Source organism: Anguilla anguilla, chromosome 6 (genome assembly GCF_013347855.1).
Source record: "Anguilla anguilla isolate fAngAng1 chromosome 6, fAngAng1.pri, whole genome shotgun sequence".
NCBI lineage: Eukaryota > Metazoa > Chordata > Actinopteri > Anguilliformes > Anguillidae > Anguilla > Anguilla anguilla.
In genome coordinates, this window is record NC_049206.1 from 51,347,623 (window position 1) to 51,368,349 (window position 20,727).

General features: G+C 41.7%; 1 protein-coding gene and 1 long non-coding RNA gene across 2 annotated transcripts in view; one reads left to right on the forward strand and one right to left on the reverse strand.

The window, feature by feature from the left end:
• LOC118229618 overlaps window positions 1-20,727 on the forward strand; it is a 94,911-nt gene that overhangs the window by 789 nt on the left and 73,395 nt on the right. Inside the window, exon 2 of the long non-coding RNA XR_004765701.1 lies at window positions 1,840-1,920. This is a non-coding gene — a long non-coding RNA (uncharacterized LOC118229618). The remainder of the gene's footprint in view (window positions 1-1,839; window positions 1,921-20,727) is intronic.
• The window catches only part of nkain2 (sodium/potassium transporting ATPase interacting 2), a 107,796-nt gene continuing 93,114 nt past the window's right edge, over window positions 6,046-20,727 (reverse strand). Inside the window, exons 5-7 of the mRNA XM_035421737.1 lie at window positions 16,390-16,450; window positions 12,061-12,142; window positions 6,046-9,416 (exon numbers count right to left, since the gene is read on the reverse strand). Of these exons, the coding sequence (XP_035277628.1) occupies window positions 9,407-9,416; window positions 12,061-12,142; window positions 16,390-16,450 (153 nt within the window). The 3' untranslated portion in view covers window positions 6,046-9,406. The remainder of the gene's footprint in view (window positions 9,417-12,060; window positions 12,143-16,389; window positions 16,451-20,727) is intronic.

A 20,727-nucleotide genomic window follows, 5' to 3' on the forward strand; every position in this document is an offset into this window, starting at 1 on the left:
CTGCTGATGAAACAGGCCAATGATCCAGATTGAGTTGCACACTGGGGGACATTAACCCTGCTAGAGCAACTGTCAACACATCGTTTACATAGACTGGAATTGCTATTACCAGTAGTTGATTGAACAAGGCAAAGCTTTGAGACATTATATCCAACATTTTATCCACGGCAGCAACTGTGCGTGGTGACATAAATGTCTTCTGGGAAGAAGTGAAGGTAGAGAACTTTGGTGATATGTTACAGGAAAAAATACTGTAGTGAAAATGACAGTTGTTGCTTTGGTGGCATTATACAAAGCGTATGTGGCCATATGTTCATATTCAAAGATAACGTAAAGATACGTGTTTCTTTTCATAATGAGGATTCTTATTTGCATCATATTTCCTTTATTTTAATTGTACTGATAGGTTGCTTGGCAATTCACTTCTCTTTCAGCATGAGGAGCTTGGGAATCAATGTAAGTGCGGACTTAATTGTGCAGCCAATCAAATGTTTAAGATAATTAGGTGGCCGGAGACAGCTTTGTAGGAATTTGATCAGGACACTGAAGTTACTGCCACTACTCTTTGAAAAAATGGGATGCAATGGGGTCTTTAATGACCATAGTTACCAGGACCTTTGTCTTACATCTCTATATGAATAACAGCATCTCCAATTTTTGGTCCAGATGGAAGAGTGCTCTCTGTTGGTCAAACAGCACCTCTTCAACAGCTTTCCCTTGAGCTTTCCCAAGCTTTCCCAAGCCCACAGTAACTTGACTTCAGCACACTGACAGGGTGGCATGGCTGCTGGCATACATATTGAGTGGAAAAGCTCATTACTTGTGCCTGCAGAGTGTGCATGGGCCACACTGGCCTCCTGCAGTTTTTCAAGCACTGATTAATGAAACATGATGGCTTATTTTATTATATTCTTTTTTTAATATATATATTTTTACTTTATATGTTCTTTTGTTTTGTTGTATTTTACCATGGGCTTTAAGTATGCATTCACAAGCAATATAGGGATGTTTTTGCTGTAACATGTTAAAATTGGGCTTACAAGGTTTTTTGATTCCCAGGTGAAACATTGTTGTACCCATGTGCATTCTGTAAGTGAATTGTATGAAACATAAAGTAAGCTGTGTAAGTCACTCTTGATAAGAGCATCTGCAACATGCAAAAATGTCAATTATTAAGTGCCTAATAGCTTGTATTAATGGAAACACATGATATCAGTTTATTATAAACAAATAAAATAAGACCAGTTTGAAAATGACTGTTTCCCCCCCAAGTTCAGTAGGCTATGAGCAGTGTGCCATGTGTGAAAGGCTAGACACTAGAGGGCAGTAGAGGACCACATCGCTATCTCAACACCAAGTTGAATCAAGCTGTAATGGAGAACTGTGTTGAAGTCGCAATAAAACCCATACGCTGTTCAAACACTGGAGAAATCTATCTTTTGACCCCATGGAAGTGACCAGTATTACTGGGAATAAATCCTGTGTAATGTCTAGAACACAGTGAAAATATTGCAGTGATAGACTATTGTCACTTCTGTGAAGTCACTGAATTGAGGTCATTGACCTCATGTTAGTAAGCATTACACACTTTATATAAAAGCTGTGTTATATATATATATATATATATATATATATTTGTCAGCTTCTGTATTCTGTTTGTTATACAAGTACCTGAATAGTTTAATGGTGATTAATTTAAACATTTCCAAGCTGTAAAAAGGATTTATAAATAAAAGCTACTGGCCTAAATACAGATAAATGTATGTGCTAACTTTTAAATACGTCAACGTTTGTTGACTCCTGCTGCTGTCTGAATCAAATCAAGCTTTCCTTCCCTAGCAATTAAATGAGGAGGGAAGCATTCCGGTGAAATGGAGCAGCTGTTCAGTTGGGTGCTACACATTGGTACGAGTGGTTGAGGTGAGTCACCTCTTTTCTCTCTCTTTAGTGTTGTACTTTGAGACCCATTAAACTGAATTGTGTTATTTAAATGCAATCTGTTATCATTATAATTATGTATAATTGTGCATAATTTTTCTACCGGAAAATGCATACTGCATTTAGTTCTTTAAATTGCATTACTATGATTTAACACTTGCAGGTCATCCTGAATTTGGACCAGTCATACAGTAGGTAACTTATTTCAGGCCTGGCTAGCAGCCAATAAATAGAGATGATTTGCATATTAGTCCAGCTATTCTGTTTGGAAGACTTCCCTGTTGTAATAGTGGCATTGCTCTGATTAATTAGTATGCAAATGTAATATTGTAGAAAATAATAGATGAGATTATATATTTACTATGGGGTTTATTCGGTGTTATCTCTGATTTGTAGCTAGTTTAGCCTTTTCTGTTACATTTGACATTTTTATCGTCTTTTTTATACAAAGTCAATTGTCTTAAAGATAATGTGCAATTATTTTGAGATTAAACTTCAGCAGTACATTACTAATCTTAAAACTGACGTGTATCTTCCCAGTCAGACTTGTTATTTAGATTGCCAGTGCCTTTGACTATGCAATTGACAATTCCAAAAAATGAACCTTTATTTAAATATTTTATTAATTGTAATCTGATAGATACCTTTTTTTATTTGATTAAATACATTTTTTGATTTACTCTAGGCTACCATATCATGAAATGCAATTCTGTGAGCATGACTTGTTTAGCTAAATTTTCAGTTTTCCATTATCTTTGGTGTCACTGGTGATGGCTAATTCTCCATACCGACATGATGTCTCAGACAGTTCTAATTGGTTATTACATCACGGCGAATGGGATTGTAGCGGCCGAAATCACTTATGGAAAATGATGAAATAAAAAAGCTGCTGAATCAGGGCTATGGTTTGTTTAGAGCAGCTCTGGGTAAATTAGCTTTGTAATAGGCCACAGTGGGCTAATAGAACCATGCTGACTCGACAATCAACGTGTGTTTGTTGATTTCTCATAGGCTAAGTGGACTCTTGGGGGTGTGCCCATTCTTGTCTTTTGGACAGAGGGAAGGATGCACACGTAGAGCTCTGCCCAGTGATTTATCCTCAGGTACCACAAGTAGAAAGATCAAACTGATAACTATCGAGCTATACTTTATGACCAAAACTATCTGGACACCCCTTGGTCTGGGACTGTTTTTCATGGTTTGGGCTAGGCCCCTTAGTTCCAGTGAAGGCAAATCTTAATGCTACAGCATACAGTTACATTCTAGACGATTCTATGCCCCCCAACAGTTTGGAGAAGGCCCTTTCCTGTTTTAGCACGACAATGCCCCTGGGCACATAGCGAGGTCCATATAGAAATGGTTTTGTCAAGAACGATGTGGAAGAACTTGTCTGAGCCCTGACCTCAACCCCATCCAGCACCTTTGGGATCAATTGGAAAGCCAACTGTGAGCCAGGCCTTGTCGTCCAATCAGTGCCCGTCCTCACTAATGGTCTTCTGGTTGAATGGAAGCAAATCCCTGCAGCAATGCTCCAACATCTAGTATAAAGCCTTCCCAGAAGAGTGGAGATTGTTAAGCAGTGAAGGGTGGACCAACTCCATATTAATGCCCATAATTTTGGATGAGATATTGGATGTCAGGTGTCCACATACATTTGGCCATCAAAGGATGCAAATCATGACATGCCTTGCTACAGTGCAAATGTAATATTTTCTTTACCTCAAAAAATAACCACAACAATATAAAAAAAAAAAACTCAGATGTAGCTTCACATATGTAGTTAAATGTTTAATAATGTCTTGGGAGACATTATTGGAGGGGCAGACCATAAGTGCATCAAAATGCAATTCAGTCTATCTAGGGTTATTTTATTTCCAAAGCTGCGTAAATTTCCAAAGTATGGATTCAGTACATGAATTTATATTAGGTGGTGCACAAAGTTGAAACAAACCACTTTAATATAGCTTTCAGGTTATTCTTATAATGGAAAAACAGCACTAACTCATTTGAGGTCATACCACAAGAAACTGGATGCTAAATTTGGCAAAGCTCCTGCAAATTATTTTGTCTTTCACATGGTAATTGGCCTGCACAAAGAGATTCTAGCAGTGATATAGAAGCATGTGGTTAATTTCATCTTCAGACCTATTGTTTTTTTTAAACGCATTTGTGTTTTTAATTCAACAATTCTGAAACTTATTTCATCAAGCAGTAGACCAATAAGATGTGTCACTACCTGCAGATATGAAATCAAATGCCGACATTTTATTCTGGGTTAGATACTGGTTATTTCTTGACTTGAAGTACCAGTTTGAATAGCAGTCATTTAATCACAACCTGCCAGCCCTTCTGGCCTCTATAGTCTTGCACATGATTGGATGAGCTGAAACTAGGAAGCAAAAGAGAGGTGAAACCTTACAGTATATACAGAGGCTTTCTCGGCCTACCCGCAGGCTTGTACAGACCTCACCAGGCCACTGCATTTGGAAACTGAGGGCTTCTGGTTATTGTCCCTTGTTTTTTTTTTGTTTTCTAAATTGGAGGCATTTTGTGTTTAAAAGGCAGAGAGAAGGCAAAATGCAGGCAACTCAGCACTGCTGCAAACCGAAACTGTGGCAATTGCTTTCCGTGAATAAAAAAAGAAAAAAAACTCATAATGGATCTTACGGAATATTACTTTAAAGCTACATATGGCAGCGACGGCATTGAGCTTGGGCACCGTGTTCGACTGAAGCTGAAAAGAGACATACACAATGGATGAGTGCCTTTGTCAGCAAAATGGAGGCTGGAAATGTCCCAGATGTCCTGCCGCACAATTCAGCAATGTTCCGAGCTTTTATTCCTATCAATCACTCCGCAGAGCTGGCCCAGGAGCAGACTTCTCTTGTAGCTCTGTTTCCCATTGTAAAATATAGCCCACCTAAGCCATGCGAGCCGAAACCCAAAAGCTCAGCTGCTGCGGTTCTGTCCCATTGGCCTTGTTTAAATTAAATTGGGTTTACTTTGTACAGTTTCTGAAGCTGGCTGAAAACCATGATTTCCCCCACCCCCATAAAGAGGTGGGAGCAGCATGAATGCAGCCTATTAAACCACAAGGTATGAGCCTGTTAATCCGTGGATGACACAGCCCGTCGCAGCCGACTCCCAGTCTGCGTAATTCCTCTTCTCCTTGAGGTGCAGATCCGGGATGGCGCTGCATCTCAGTGGTTATGGTGCTCAGCTCGTGCCAAAAAGAGTCGGAGGCTTGAATCAGTCATCAGGCGACGCCGCTGAGTTTCTTCCTAAGCAAGCCATAAATCTTCCAAATACAAAGCATGAACAGAACAAAACAATGACTGTTGTGTAAGTCTTCTTAAATAGAGTTTATTAACAATAACTTTTCTGTTATTGATTTTTAGGTGGGTAAGTTAGTTAATATGGTATCAAGGAGTGAATCCACTGCCTTTCTATCATGTTTCTGGTACATTTATATCTATTATATAAGAGCATTTATTGCCATTTCCTCATGTCCAGAATATCCTGTTTCCATTGTGATACTGAGTTTCTTTTTGTCAAAGGATGGGCTTTGTTTGCAAACAAAAGTTGTAAAGGTCTCCTCGTCTGTGGTGACACTGAGCAATGTGTGCATCTTGCTGAGTTGCGGTGGGTGTAATAGGCAAGACTGGTGTGGTGAAAGGCTTACCTGTGAGATAAAAAAATAAAGAAAAGGAAGGAAAACAACGCCTCAACTTACACGCGATTCAGCATGCGTATGCCCACAGTACTGTAATCAATACCTTCCCACAAAAGCATTGTACTCAGCACAGTGGGGTCTGAGTAGTTTTGAACAGTAAATACCAACTAAGTCCATTTAGAAAAAGCAAGGCAAACAAAAATAGATGCAGGAGGAGAACCTGCAGTGGCAGCTCAAAGTTGCTCATCAGCAAAGCACAACTGTTTTGAGGCAGTTTCAACCTTGCTCTTTGGAATCTGGGATTACTGACACCCCCTTCATTCCAGAAGGGTGCTGGCTGGGGCCTGCAAAATGGTTGCCACACTTGTGTCTCCATTCTGGTGGAAAGACAGTAAAGGAGAGACAGCCATAAATGATTAAGACAGTAAGGAAAATGTTTTTTTTCCACAGTCTGAGTTTATTATATTTACAGTTGTTTTAAAAACAGAAATAGAAAACAGCTAAAACTAATTTAAAGTAGAAGTCAGCACTGAACCCAGGTTAAACAACTGCTGTAAATTTTAAAGGATGATTCTTGAAAGAATAGTGCCTGGCTGCAATAGCATATCACAAAGCTGTCAGTAATGTTGAAATGATTAATAGTGCACCATATTCCATTAAAAAAGCCTAATTGGAAATTTAGATCCAAACAACATCTTGTATATATCACAAAATATGAGAACCTGTTAAGAGTTCATGTTGACTTATTTACAACCTGGCATCAGATTTGAGATTAAAGGTGTTGGGACACAGTAACAGTGACTTGACATATTAATCCAGGAGACCTACCTTGGCAGAAGCGTCATGCAGTATTGCCTGGGTTTCTATTGAATTATTTTGCTTCAGAACCATTGCCTACACTACATTCCTAGCACAATGAAGTGCAGTGACTCAGACCGAGGGTCAAACTGCATGGACATTATGTTGGCGCAAGCGTGCATGTGACTCGCTGCTTTTTATTGCCTTTGACACAGGGTCACGTACAGTGGCATCCATTTGGTGAGTGGTGCAGCATATCAGAGGATATTTCTCCCTTCTCAGCCGCTAACAAGGACCTTTGAAATTATGGCGTGTGTCTGAGACCCCAAGGTGCATTCTAGGACAGACCGAGAGCGCATAATCAGTGGCAAGGGGCACACATCAGAAAGAAATGACTTAATGACAGGCTGACAATGGATCATTAACAAATTAAGTCTGTGTAGCTAACTACCAATACACATCTCTTGTTTCATTCTTTAATTGCAATTGTATAGCGTCTAATACCAAAACATTAATAACATTAATAAATTCAGTGTAGAATCTGAAATTGATAAAGACATTACCCACTGTTAATTCCAATATAGTAGGTATACTATTTCAAGCTTGTAGGTCGAATTCACACAGTAGGCCTATGAACCCTGTCTGATATTCTTATCCCAGTTTGTGCTGGCTAAATGGTGATTTGGTCTTGGCCACATTCACCACAGTTATTATGGGGTATGCCTCGGGTTCAATACTGCTTTAAAAGTCCCAGAATGCACTGCTGTCTGTTGTGCCTTTAGGGGCAGAAGATTTACCTCAGGTTCACTGTACATAGATCATAGTGAGTACACAGCTTGGCACGTCTATGAGACATTCTGATGGAGATTCCAAAGCCGCAGTCGGGATAAGCAGCTGTTTCTCTCAGTTTGGAATGTTAACAATAGCACGTAAAAGCATTCGGTATCATTCAAAAATAGACCTCATTCCTCAAGCCATTAACACTCAGACGGCAGAGAACCTCTACTTATCCGGACACATTTGCAAGCACACACTTACTGGGCCACAATTACAAGGCTTAGCAGTCTAGTACATCAAATGAGAGATTTATGCACAGCGAATGTATGCATTTTTAATGAACCATTTAAATTATAGATGGAGAAATTCAGTGGAGGGAGTGATTTGCTATATTATGCCTTGGACCCTACTCACCATTGTTAATAGCATGAATCGGCTTGAGACAAATCTAATCACACAGCAAACTTTCTGGGGGTTGAGAAGATCCTTTTAAGCTTCAATGTATCACTTAAGTCTGACTAGAGGAGTGGAGAGGTGATGTCAGGAATAAGAACAAAGCCACAATTTTACTTTGCGAAGAGGAGGTCGGCTTGTCCACCCCATTCGTTTCCAGTGTAGCTAATGCATTCATACCTAATGCTTGTTTTATTTCTGCTTTCACACTATGCCAGGAATTAAAAACAATATTAGGAGTCTCTAGGAGATTTTTCAGTCAAACGATGGAATGATGTAGACTTTGAGACCCGCTTGTATCATGAGTATAAGAAACACCCAGTGTCGCTACGGAAGCACAGAATCTGTTCGGGTGGGATCCAGGGTTCTGTGCTGCCCACTACAAGAAGCACAATATTCTCAGTCACGGCACAAACTCTACCACATACCCCCGCCCCCTTGTGATGTCACGCTATCCGTGAGTCACCTTTGCCCACGTCTCCCTTCCCCCCTGTACAGTTAGAAGAACGAAAGGCCCACTTACACAACATAATAAATTATGAACTATAAAAAGAGTAAACACTGTTACACGTTTAAAAACGGCTTAAATGTAAAGGAGTTACATTTCTCTTTGTCGTTTGACGAAACTCTCGGTGCTGCCGTACAAAAGCAGGAAGCGATGGCGGTCTTTTTCTGGGACCGCGGCTGCGTCTGCCTTTTTGGATATCTCCGGTAAAAGTAATGCTTTCAGTGGTTAAATAGGCCACGGATTTTGACACCTCACGCAAACAGAGTTCACCATATCCCATACCGACTCTGAATGGATGTTAGAGACCCATCTGTGAAAGAATAGCCAACGTAAAATACACAAAGGCTTTGTTTGAAAAAAAAAAAAAAAACCACCTCCGTACTTCAGAGAAAATAAATAAATAAATAGAATCTCTGTGGGAAACATCCACTGTTTTTCAAAAGACCGTTTTCTGTCATTGTTCTTGGCACTTTCAGGACAAATACAACCTCAGGAAAGGAAAAGCAATTCTCCTCACTTTCTTTTTCAAGTGATCAGCCCCCCCCCCCCCCCCCATTTTTTTTTTTTTTGCCTGACGGCCCAAGGTTAGATGGCTGCTCTGTTGCAGATGCGAAAACTGGCAACACGTTAGCACGTGGGAAATCATGCTAACAATTTATCGTGGACACTACACTTGTTTAAGGGAGCTAGAGCCGATACCACCTTATTGTGGCTAAGGTTGTATCAATGAGTTAATGAACATTCCTTTAGTGAAGAGAATTTCTAATCGTGTTAATCGGCAAGAACTGACGACCGGTCACCACCGAGCAGTGTCAGTGCAATGGCACAATTCCAACGGTTTCTTTTTTTTGTCCAGAATCTCGATCTCTTTGGGGAAAAGTCGATCGGGATCGATGTCACTCGCAGCCTTAATGTCCTGGTTGCGTCCCGCTAGAGAGAGAGAAAGTCAGCGTGGAGATCTGGGGAGCGTTGGGAGTGCGTGGCCACAGGATGGCGATCTTGCGTCTTCTCACATCCCCCCCCCCTCCCCCCCCCCCCCCCGGCAAAGGCCTCTCCCCAGCCTGTGTGGAGTTGCCAGGCAGAGACAAAGGAAAGGCCAGAGTGATTGTTTCAGTCTTTTTGAGGTTCAACTGTCAAATATTGTTTTCTTTCTTTTTCAGTCAGTTTGTAAGACACTGTATAATTTTAAGACATTTAAGAAAGAAGAAAAAAAAAGCAAAAGTTGTCTATTTGATGTGTTCTTAAGGCAGGTGTCGCTGTCACTTTGACCTAGAATGTGAAAAAGAAGAGGAGAATGTGTTAACTTATGCATCGCTGTTCTGCAAAGCGTCAAACAAAATTAAGAATGTGTGCAAACAGATAATTTAGCAAATTAACAAAAACATTCACATTAACGAGAACATCCTGAATTTTCAGAGCAACATCCATAATATAGATTAAAATAATAGGAAAGATGAAAAAACAATTCAGCCTGGAAATATATTATAATATACACAGGAATGTAATAAAGAAATTATGAAGGCTTTGTAACATACTAAAACTAATCAACGCAGAAATTATGAGATGGCAAATATTTTCTTGATAACACTAACGAGCTTAAAGACCATCTCAATTATTCAAAATCTGCGTATTGAGTTTATCAATTGAGTTAAAGAAACAACACCAATGTTCTCAATATACTAAATGATAGCGAACAGGTAACAAGTGAATTAACTTCAGAAGACCTCAGTTATCAGGCGTCTGCAGTCCCAGACTGGACTTCTGTTCATCAATGTCCCTCAGACTCAATTAATGCTGCATAACCAGATTCCCTCTCAGACCTGGAGACCATGAGCATTTTTACAGGCAGAGCACACGGGTCTAGGCCTTTACATTATTCATTCTGCTTGAGTAGATTAACTCCGAACTAAGGAAAACAAGTCAGCCCCAACCTGAATCACCATAGGAAGTGTTTTATTCTAAAGCCCAGATTTAATCTAAGTGCACTGTAAGATCAAGGATTCTAAGCGCTTTGGGTTTGAAAGTGGGCCAAGCGCTTCAGGAGTGATGGGAAGCCAGAACGCGAGAGGCTGGGCGCTTTCCAAGGCGCCTCCTAAAGCCGGGCCTCGCTGCACGCGGAGAGGAAATGGGCTCAGGTCCACCGGGCCGGACCGCTTTCGATGAGGAGCATGAATCTCAGCCCCCATCAGATAAAACGCCGGCGTCCCCCCCTGTCACGTTCGCAAAATTGATCGCGTCTCTCCTGTCGGCGGACGCGCCCGTTGCCAGCTCGACGCCGCTCCGCCCGAGCGCCGAGAGGCTAGAGACGCCAGGTCGAAGAACAGGAAATGACCTCAATCCGTTGCTCCCCATTTCCACGACTGGAAACAGCACACTCCGGAGACACATGAGTTTTAATAACACAGATACTGCGTCATTAAAACCCTCCCCGCACCTACCCATCCTTTACAGGCTGGGGTGTCCCATCTTATCCGGTAGAGGCTATTTTGGAATCACAATCTTCAGTCAGTTAACAACTTCAGTCAAGCAGTCTTATCCACATTAGAAAAACACAGAGAACTTTCCATGGAGAAGAAACAATTTGTTGCTGAGTCCGACCCTGTTCCACTTCTGGAAGCCATGGGAAACTGTCAAGAAGTGGGAGAGGGAGAAGGGGGGTGGGGGACAGACAGAAGGAAATATATCCTACCCAGTACCCTACAAAGGGGTGTCAAAGAGGGCCAGTGGGAGAGCAGGCTTTTGTTTCAGCCCGGCACTAAAACATCCAACTGAACTAATCACCTAAACGGGGTTTTTGAATGGTGACCTTGATTAGTGGCACCGGTTGTTTCGGGGCTGGGCTTCAAGCCACGGCTCGCTTGTTCTCGGCGGAGGACTGCAGCGTGCGTCCCCACCCGGGGTCCTCCGGCTCTGCCAAGGGTCCTCCAAGGACAGAGCGGACCCTCTGCCAAAGCCGGTGACTGGCACAGCTTGAACCCGTGCCAACGCTTTGCCCAAAACAATGCCGCCTTGTGCGCCACCCAGAGGGACGCGACTGTGACTGTGTCCTCCCCTCCAGGGCCGATCAATGTTCATGTTTTATGCTGTTTGAGATTAGCTTCAGCAGGCCATTCATAACCGAATACACGGGTCGCATCGCTTTCCGTAATCTTCATCATACGGATTGCACAAACAGATCTAATTAGAATCTCTGCGCTGGCGCTGGTCTCCGACCTTTGATTTGCGCCGATATTTTTGGCAAGATAGAGCACGAAATCGCAGCATCTTTCATCAAAGTAGCCGGCGACCTACCAATCCGCTGACTGAATTCCTAAATACGCACTTTGCGCGTGACTTATGATTATGTAATCTCCCCCCCTGCTTTTACCGTTCAACCCTCAGACTCGCACTGCGTGACATTACACTCACAACAGTGGATTATCGCCTTTATATTCCCGCTTCCAGGATGCTATTCAAACAATACTTAGAAACCATTTTGTCCATCACTCAGCGTCAACATGACAAATCCTTTGAAGCCCTTTTTACGGCCGAACAACAGTGGCAACCCCATAAAAGCACAGTCACTTCTCATATCCTCAGTAGCAGGCCATAAACTTTTAAGCTGTCAACGCACTCTGAACAAAAAAAAAAAAACCGTCTCTTCGCCCAATGCCCGGCTTTATCCCAACCTGTGCTGAAAATCATATCATTTCTTTCCCTGAGATTTCTCAGTCAGAGAATTCCTCTGGGTTTCATTTCACGTAGCCCGCTCCGGCGAGCTCTCAGATCCCCTCGTAAGTCCAATTTAAGCTACCGTGGAGGTACGGGAGTGTTATAGGCCTTCTCCTCGGATTGGTTACACCGATATCAAACGCCGAGGCGGCAGGCTGACGAGGCGATCTGAGGGGCGTGGGGGCTGGGAGGCGGCACTCACATGTACATCGGCTGCAGCTGGAGGTGCGACGTCTTCTGAGGCCCCTGGTAACCGTAGGAGTCGAACCCTCCTATAAAATCGACTGGAAGAGGGAGAGAAACAGGGCGGTGGATAAGAGCGGGATGAAACACAGGGGGAAGGTTTCCTGCACCTGAGGTAGTGTGTGTCAGCGTGCATGTGTGTGTGTGTGTGTCTGAGAGTGTGTGTGCAGGCACACCGGTGGTTAAGCTTGTGTATACATTGCTGCACGCAGATAGTTGTGCCTGTGCATGTGTTTGCGTAATGCGTATTATGGATGCATATGCCTGTGTGTGTGCACAGGAATGTGCATAGGTGTTTGTGTGTGTGCATGTGTGTGTGTGAGTGTGTGCATGTGTGTGTGTGAGTGTGTGCGTGTGATAAGGCTGAACAGACGATCGGCTGCCGTGCCGTAGAGAGAGGTCTGGAAAGGGCCGTACATCTACGAGAGCGATACAACGGGCGAGCGGCCTGGCAGAATAGCGGCTCACGTAAAAAAAACAAGCTTAACAGGATTACGGCTGTGCCCTCTGCGGAGACTGCCCATCTGCCTCCAGCCCCGGCAGCTCCGGGTATCTGGGTTTTACACACGCAAAGCCGAGGTAATAACGCTCCCGATAAAGATCCAGCGTTTCTGTATTTCAGTCTCTCTGTTTTTTTCAGACAAATTGACAAGCAGATTAGGAACGGAATTAGCCGACGAGCTTTCTGAGCCCTAAACGAAGGGGGCCGCGCTTTTGACTGATTGTTGTTGGTAATGGCAGAATTTTCCGCAGGTTCTGCGGAGTGGGAGCCTTTCCCAGGTGCTCTCAGTCCCCCCCGGTCACACACTTGTCATTCTTTCCCCGTCCTCAGATGTCTCTTATCGGGAGACTTTCAGGGGTCAGTCTGAAAAATCTCCTTCCATCGGCTGCGTCCGCTGACTAGAGAGTGGATCGTTAGGCCCGTCTCAGACTCCCGCCGCCTCTAAAGGCAAACTTCTTGAGTTTGAGGTGAATGATAACGTGTTAGCCCAAAATGAACCGTCAAAAAGATCATTTCCCAACGCTGCATCCCTCCCGAAAAAGACTGGCTTCTTCTGCGCTCTTTTAGGCCTGTGGATGCACTGGTACAGCAGAATCTATGTACAGTTTGACACAAGGACAGGAATGGATAGTGAACTAATCAGAATAAGTGTAGTTACTACAATGGCCAAATATGCTGCCTTGTCCTCTGCATACTTGAATTGCATTTATCACATTAGTTAAGAATGTGAAATTAATAAAGCAATGTGAGTTCAGGTTCAGCCTTTCATAAATATAAAAATAAATATGAATATGTGTGCAATATGTGGAGACATGTAGAGCATTTATGAGGCCAGCATGTGGTGGGTATTCATGCGTTTTATAGTCTTCTGAGTTAATGTTTATTACATGAAGTAGCTTATATATATCCCAGAGACAAAATAATGGCCACAATAAAATGGTACAAAATTGTTTCATTTTCTTGAAATAGCTTTAAAATGCCTTGATATCAAAAGACCTTCTGGCTACTCATATGTATGTTCTCATAAAAAAAAATTAAATTCATAGCAAAATATCTGTTCTAAGAAGTTAGGAGCGAATGACAGCATGTATATCCACTTGGGTTGCCCTGAAGGGCACCGCAGAACAATATGAGATGTTTATCACAGACGTTCAATACCCACCGTTCCCCTGTCCACCCACGCAGTGCACAATATATGTTCCTTTTGTCCAGGTTTTCAATGTCTGCTTTGTTGGTGTTCAGTCACAGTGACCCATACAGCACTGAACTCCTCAATAGAATAGCCAGAGTTAAAACGTCGATCTTGACGTGAAAAACTTGGATCCTGACAGGGCAAAGATTGGGCTGTAAAAGAAAAGCTGAATAGCAATCGGGTTGTCATGGGAATGAGAGCACTCCTCCTCCTGGTAGGCCAAATCTGACCGCATTTCCCACCAATTAGGAACCTCGGTTAATCACACAAACTTCTTTGTTAAGACGCAGAAAACGCCCCACCCGTCTGATAGTAACAACCTCAGGCTTCAGGCAGAACCCTTTTAAATAAGCCCTCTCTGTGAATGGACCTTGGGACATTATCCTAGATATTAAGAGTAATTATGGAGTGAGAGCTTTGATTGGTCTGAGCTGCTCGTTTACCTTCGTGTACTGTAGTAATTACTGCTGTAATGGCTAATACAACTCTCAGATTAGTGTTAGCTATTGCCTCAGGGCTCATACCATCAATATTACTTTAATTCACCTGGTGGAATAGCAGCTGGGAGGAAAATATTACCCTGCCATGTTTGGCTACAATAAGTGATGTCCACTGAATCACTAATGCAGATCAAAACAGCTAGCTCACCAACTTGTTTACACATAAGATCACTATACACACAGCGCACTGAATAAGCCTTTAAAATTTTTGTTTGAAAAATAGGACATTTCTGTGAGAGACTGGTAGAAGTGAAATCCGTTCTGTCCTTCATATAGACTTTTAAAAAAATGTGTTTATTTTAATGGCTGAGGGGATAATTAGCGGGGGTCACGCTTCGTGAATTTCAACACGACGAATTTCAACACGTCGTCCCGCAGACACCAGATCTGTTCGTGAGATGGGACCCTCCGGATTTTACGGATAGAAATACGGGGGGCGGCTCGGTCTCCGATGCCACTCTCTTCGCCATCGAGAGCCGCGGTTTTTCCCCGGGGAAATGAGATTTCATTCATGGATGGGCTAAAGCAACTGGAGTGGACAGCGGGTTCATGGAGCACATCACAAATGTGATAAACAAGCTATTTTCAGTGCAATTTCACTCGTTACACAGAAATGAAGGATTTACACATTGCAGTAACTAAAAGCCCTCTTAATATGAAAAACATATTGCCTTTATGAAGTATTCATTTGTTATTCAGGATAAAACCTGAGATGGAATGAGGGGTTGTTCAACTGAATACAAGCCTACTACTGTTATGTATGACAAAACAGAATACTTTTAGCATTGAATGTAGACATGCATTTTGAAAGGTTGGGTCTAGAAAACCAAATAATACTGCACTCAGATTTGATTGGGTGTGTAATCACTGGAATGAAGTAATAAAGCTTTCTTTTTTCCTTGATTTTCCATTTGAGCTTGATAAAATGAATTTCTCCTCTCTCTTTCTCTCTCTCTTTCTCTCTCTCATGCGCACACACACACGCACATTTGTTTACACAAGCAAATGCACCTTACACTGTACACACACATGTCCATGCACAGATGCATACACACACACACACACACACACACACCCTTAGCGTCTGCTTTGAGCTGGAATGGCAAGAAAATTTGAACAGGATCTTTCTATTGGACCATTTACTTGGCATGCTAGTGTCCTTAGAAAATGCATCCGCTCCACTCCCAGGTGTGTTTCAAAGAAATTGCCAGTTAGGAATTTTAAAAAAATCTCTTCAGGCATTTAAAATGAATTATGAATGATGATAAAACAAAGCAAAGTTCTGTCACTATTATTTTGCTTACTAATCTTGTAAAAGTAAAACTGGGGCACAGACCAAACAGAATTTTCCATTCACCTTAAAGGGATAACATCCCTTGCAATTTCAAATTGGCAACTGAACTGAAATGAACTGGTACCGTGCGGTGCTGTCTGGACTTAACAAATGGGCCAATTCGACTCTCTTTCCTTCCAGTGAGGATCCCCCAAGTCTGTGCTTAGTGATCAATGAGAGCAATCTCTTCAGTCCAACGACATCTAAATTTAAATGTTTGCTGGTGCACCTGGCTTGGATAAATCCAAAATCTGCCACTGAAGAAATGCACATGCCAATACTTTCACTACAAGGGTGGTGTAGCACATTTTTGAATATGTCATACGAACATAAAAGCATGTAATTCAGGTTCACAAAGCCTCGATAAGGAAATGAGTCACATTAACTAAAGATGATTCTTACGGAGATTTTTATGGCAAATGTACATCAAGTATGTCTTTTTATATAATGATTAATAATGATTGTGAAATTTGCATTTCAAATAATGTACTTCATAATTTTCTACTGGAAAATTCCTGTGATACTGTTGTCTATGCAAAGAATATCAAAGAAATAATGCTGCCTCTTTGCTGAAATATTAAATATTTAATTTGTGAATGTGAATGTGAATTTTTGGGGATAAGCACCCAGAGGCAGCATCAAGGGGAGTGTGACAGACATCTTCACATTTACTCTGCACAAGAGTGTTTAGAGTGGATTAATCATCCAAAATCAGGCCAAAGCCAAGAAAAGCACAGTGGAAGACAGAAGACAATACTCACAGCTGTCCTCTTCCTCTGAAATGAGCTTCACCACATAACAGGCATAGATGAACCCAGCAAGCTGAAAACAAACAAACACACACACACACACACACACACACAGGCACACAGGGTTTAATGAGAACAGCGACCGGCTGAACACAAACAAGTACGAACATGTTCATTTTACGCGGTGATGGCGGGCGTTTGTGGTCTATTCTTCTGATGCTTGCAGACCCTTACAAAAACATTGCAAACACCAATAACAGCCTGAAGTGTCAAACATGTTGTTAATGTTCTTCATGTACATTACAATTACTATGAAAGAGAAACACTCTCTTCTCTGATCATTAATTATAGGTGTTCTTCAATGTGTTTATGAAGTAATTTCTTGTAGAATACACATGTAAATTAAGAAAAGAAACAACAATCCCTTCATTTTTAATGATAAAAAATGCATTCTTGTGAAAATTTTTAACTACACAGTAGGATAACAGAGGATGAAATTAAAACCTCCAGCATGGAGTGGGAAAATGAGGGATCAAAGAGCATCTCGGTGAGGAATGCACATTCCGGCTCAGGGAACAGGCATCGTAGCAGCAAGAACTGGGTCACACACATTGATCCTCAGTGGTAAAACCGTGAGGCACATAACTGCTCATTCGCTGAGGAATGAAGAGTTATGTGAACATTCCCTACAGTATTTTTAGGACATAAATACTGTCCCTACAAAGCATACACGGTGAGAGAGAGACCGACAAACATTGGGAAAAGGCATTGCGTGCTACAGCCAATATTGTAGCTGAGTCATGAAACACAGACAAACTTCCTGTTTTGTATCTCTGAGAGACACCGCTATCAATGGGAAGTGTTAGCAGCGAGAGGCAGAAACCAATAAACAAAGATGTACCGAGCAGATAAAGACCTGGGGCTCGAGAGCTCTGAGCTTGTTGATGAGGAAGTATTGATATGGCCAGGCTCAAAGCTGAAATTCCACACTCGGGGATGTGTTTACAGCTAAGAAATTAAAACAGCAGTTGTTCTGTCAAGGTCCCCTTGATCAAGTGCATGGGACTGGGTCTTGGCGTATTAGGCCTGCAATTTGTGGCTGGTGACTGGAGCTCTCTGATTAAATCCGGTGATCACAAAGTCAGGGGAGGGCAGTCAGAGGTCAGTGTTTGTGCTCGTTAGGAAGCGACACAGCAACCTTCCATGTCGCACAGCTGGATGAAGCCCCAGTGAAGTCATCCATGTCAATTACGCATGCAGGCCCCGCCCTACGCAACAACATTTCTGTGACATAATGTAACTACCTCACCTGGTTCAAGTTAAATAAAATCATGAAGAAGTCCCATTCGTAATGACTCCAGACGCACGCTTTTAAAGCAGTCAGTTCGACGAAACACGTAAAACGGCAGACAGATTAGACTGCAATTGCCGCAAAGCCCTGTTGAATAAATAGGCAGAGTTGTAAATCCAAGCTGTAACGGATTTAAGATTCCAAGAATACCTCAAGGTCTCACCCTCATTTACAATGAATAAAGTGTGCCCCCCCCCCATCCCACCCCCCCACCCTCCTTGCAACAGCCGAGAGCACGGGCCAACACACACAGATGGGACACTTCTCCATTCAAGACATTTCCATAATGCTGCGCTCCCACGTGAAGGACACCGGCTCGGAACGACCCTCTCCAGAATGTCGGAATGAAAACGACGCTCAGTTAACGCGTTCGCCGTAAGAGCTACGACAAAGGAGCTGTTTGGATAACGCCGCAAAAAATGTTTTTTTTTTTTTTTTTACTGAAATAGCGACCGAAAAGCAGACACGGTTGCATCGCAAGCGATATGCTGTGTCTCAGATTACACAGCAATCTCGCTTCGACGCTGTGGCAAAATACAAACCCAGTTCGTCTGCCGAAAACTACAATTTTATTTTGCATGATAAAGGGTCTTTATGAACGATTTAGGGGCTCGGCACAGAATTCCATTGTGCGGAGCTGATGCGATCCGTGATGGAATGTTAAAATTAGATTCTATACATCTAAATAATAAATGCACAATTTCAAAGGGGATGAGATGAATAATTTAAACGACTCTGGGAACACACAGATCTTAATGCAAGTATTTTAAAGCCTCGGTTTTATAAACACGAGCACTTTCATTTTGTATTGTCTGCTGCAAGAATGACATCTCTTTTAATGTTGACGCTCTTCAGTATCTACAGTTCACAGGGAGGCATCGCTGATTTAAAAGTAATGATAAACGACATGCATTACAGTCTTCAGCCAAAACAAGCTATTTGAATTATGGAACATTTTGACTTCAGTAGACTCCTCTTTGACATCAATACAATATTCTGCACTGGGTGCCTTTAATAGTTACAGGCAGCTTTGCAATTTCATCATCTCACTTACTGACATGATCCTGCATGCCACAGATCTAACAGGAAGCTCAACAGAATTCCGTTTCTGTGATCTTTGAACATGGAGGCCTGCCTTGCGCTTTTGTTAACATCAAACCCTTGAAAATAAAGCAATAATTTAAGACACATGCCAAATGCCCGCAGACATAAAATCACATTTAAATGCAAGAATCCGTCCTCACAGCCCTGTAAAACAGCACAAGACCCATGTGAGTAACCCGCCCGGAACATAACAAGTTGTGCTGATGCAAACAGACCAAAGCAATCAACCTGTTTTGCAGTCACCTCCGTTACTTTAATTCAAGGTTATAGGTGTGTAGATGGATGTATCAAAAGTAGCGGTGTTAATAAAGACTCTACTGCTACTGCACCAGAGCCGCTACCATTCTGAGGTCGTTCTGCACTGTATTGATCAAGACTGCGAACTGCTGGTTATATTGAAGTCGGCTGTGAGTGAGGGTCAAAGTGAACATCAGAATGAGTGGCAGGGAAGCCACTGTGAGCAAGGGTCCATTTTTTTCTTCTTTTCACTGAACAAAAAGCCAATAGAAATGGGCTAATAAAAGAAAAAAGTCACAATCAATATTTCTATGCAAGATGTAAAATTCATGTAAGAGTATTTTGTATTATGAAAAACTACTGTTGAAATGGCGGAAACTAACTTTTGGGAAGCGATCAATGACAAAATTCAATAAAAAAATATTTAAAATTAAAAAAAAAAAAAACTGAGAGTATGAAAGTATCTTGCTTACCTTAATAACGCTTTTTAAATTTTAAGCTCAGGATGAATCGAGTTACAGGGGGTGAGCGTGTTCTCCCCATAGGCTAAACCCTCCCCCGAATGACAACTAGAGGTTCACTAACTGACTCATAAGACTGTGGCCTGGATCCAGTCAACATTTGTCCATAATTTTAACTTTGACAAATAAATGCAATCATTATTGTTTCTCTTCACAAAAACAATTGGCAAATTGCTTGTTCTCCTTTGTAAGTAAAAGTTAAAGACAAATGTTTGAATCTGAGCCAGGACCTCAAAAAGTCACACTAGTCTTTAAAAAAATACTTTTCCTTTAGGGGCTATAAAAAATGTTCGTAGGTGAACTTACAACATTTCATCAGTTACTAGACTCTCGACTGAGATTGATTGTGAGTTATTTGGTTAAAAAATACAACAAAAAGGACTTGCATCTCAATTAAATGGATGTAACAAGAGCCTGTCTACTTTAACAAGGCACAAATTGGTGTTTTGGGAAAAAAAAGGAAAAGCAATAAAGTAATTTGCACAAAGTTAATAAAATCATATTAAAGTAAGAGAGGACGGAATGAGAGTGGGAAACTGTTGGTAATGCAACCCTCGTCTTCTGAGCCACACTGAGTTTAATAAGATAATGCTTTACTTTACATCTGGCATTTAGCAGAAGAGGTCATGCACGTGCATGTAAGTGACTTACAGTGCAAACCCAAGGGCAAATATCAGGGATCAAAAGCACAGCCATTAACATTAAACTAGCTTATACAAACAAGAACAAACCTACCCCAATGAGCACGAAACTACATTGTACTTACAATGCAAAAAACCTCTGAAAACAGAAGAACAAGTTACACCAAATGAGGGCTTGGTGAAAGAGCTAGTTGGGTGAGGGTGCTGTTATAAATTAAAATACGGTTATAAAGCTCTACCTGCCTGCAGCTACCTAAAGCTTGTGTATGGTGCCACCACATCACTGTACCTAGAACAGTTTTGGATTTCCTGTATGCTGTCAATTTACTTCCACAGGTGAGAGCTACACATCACTGGTTGGTCATATGAGGTTATGCTTCCGCCTTCATTGTAAAATTCTTTTAGACCCTAAAAGGTATAATAACAATAATAATAATAATAATAATTATTATTATTATTATTATGAGTAGCAGTAGTAATAGTAGTAGTAGTAGTA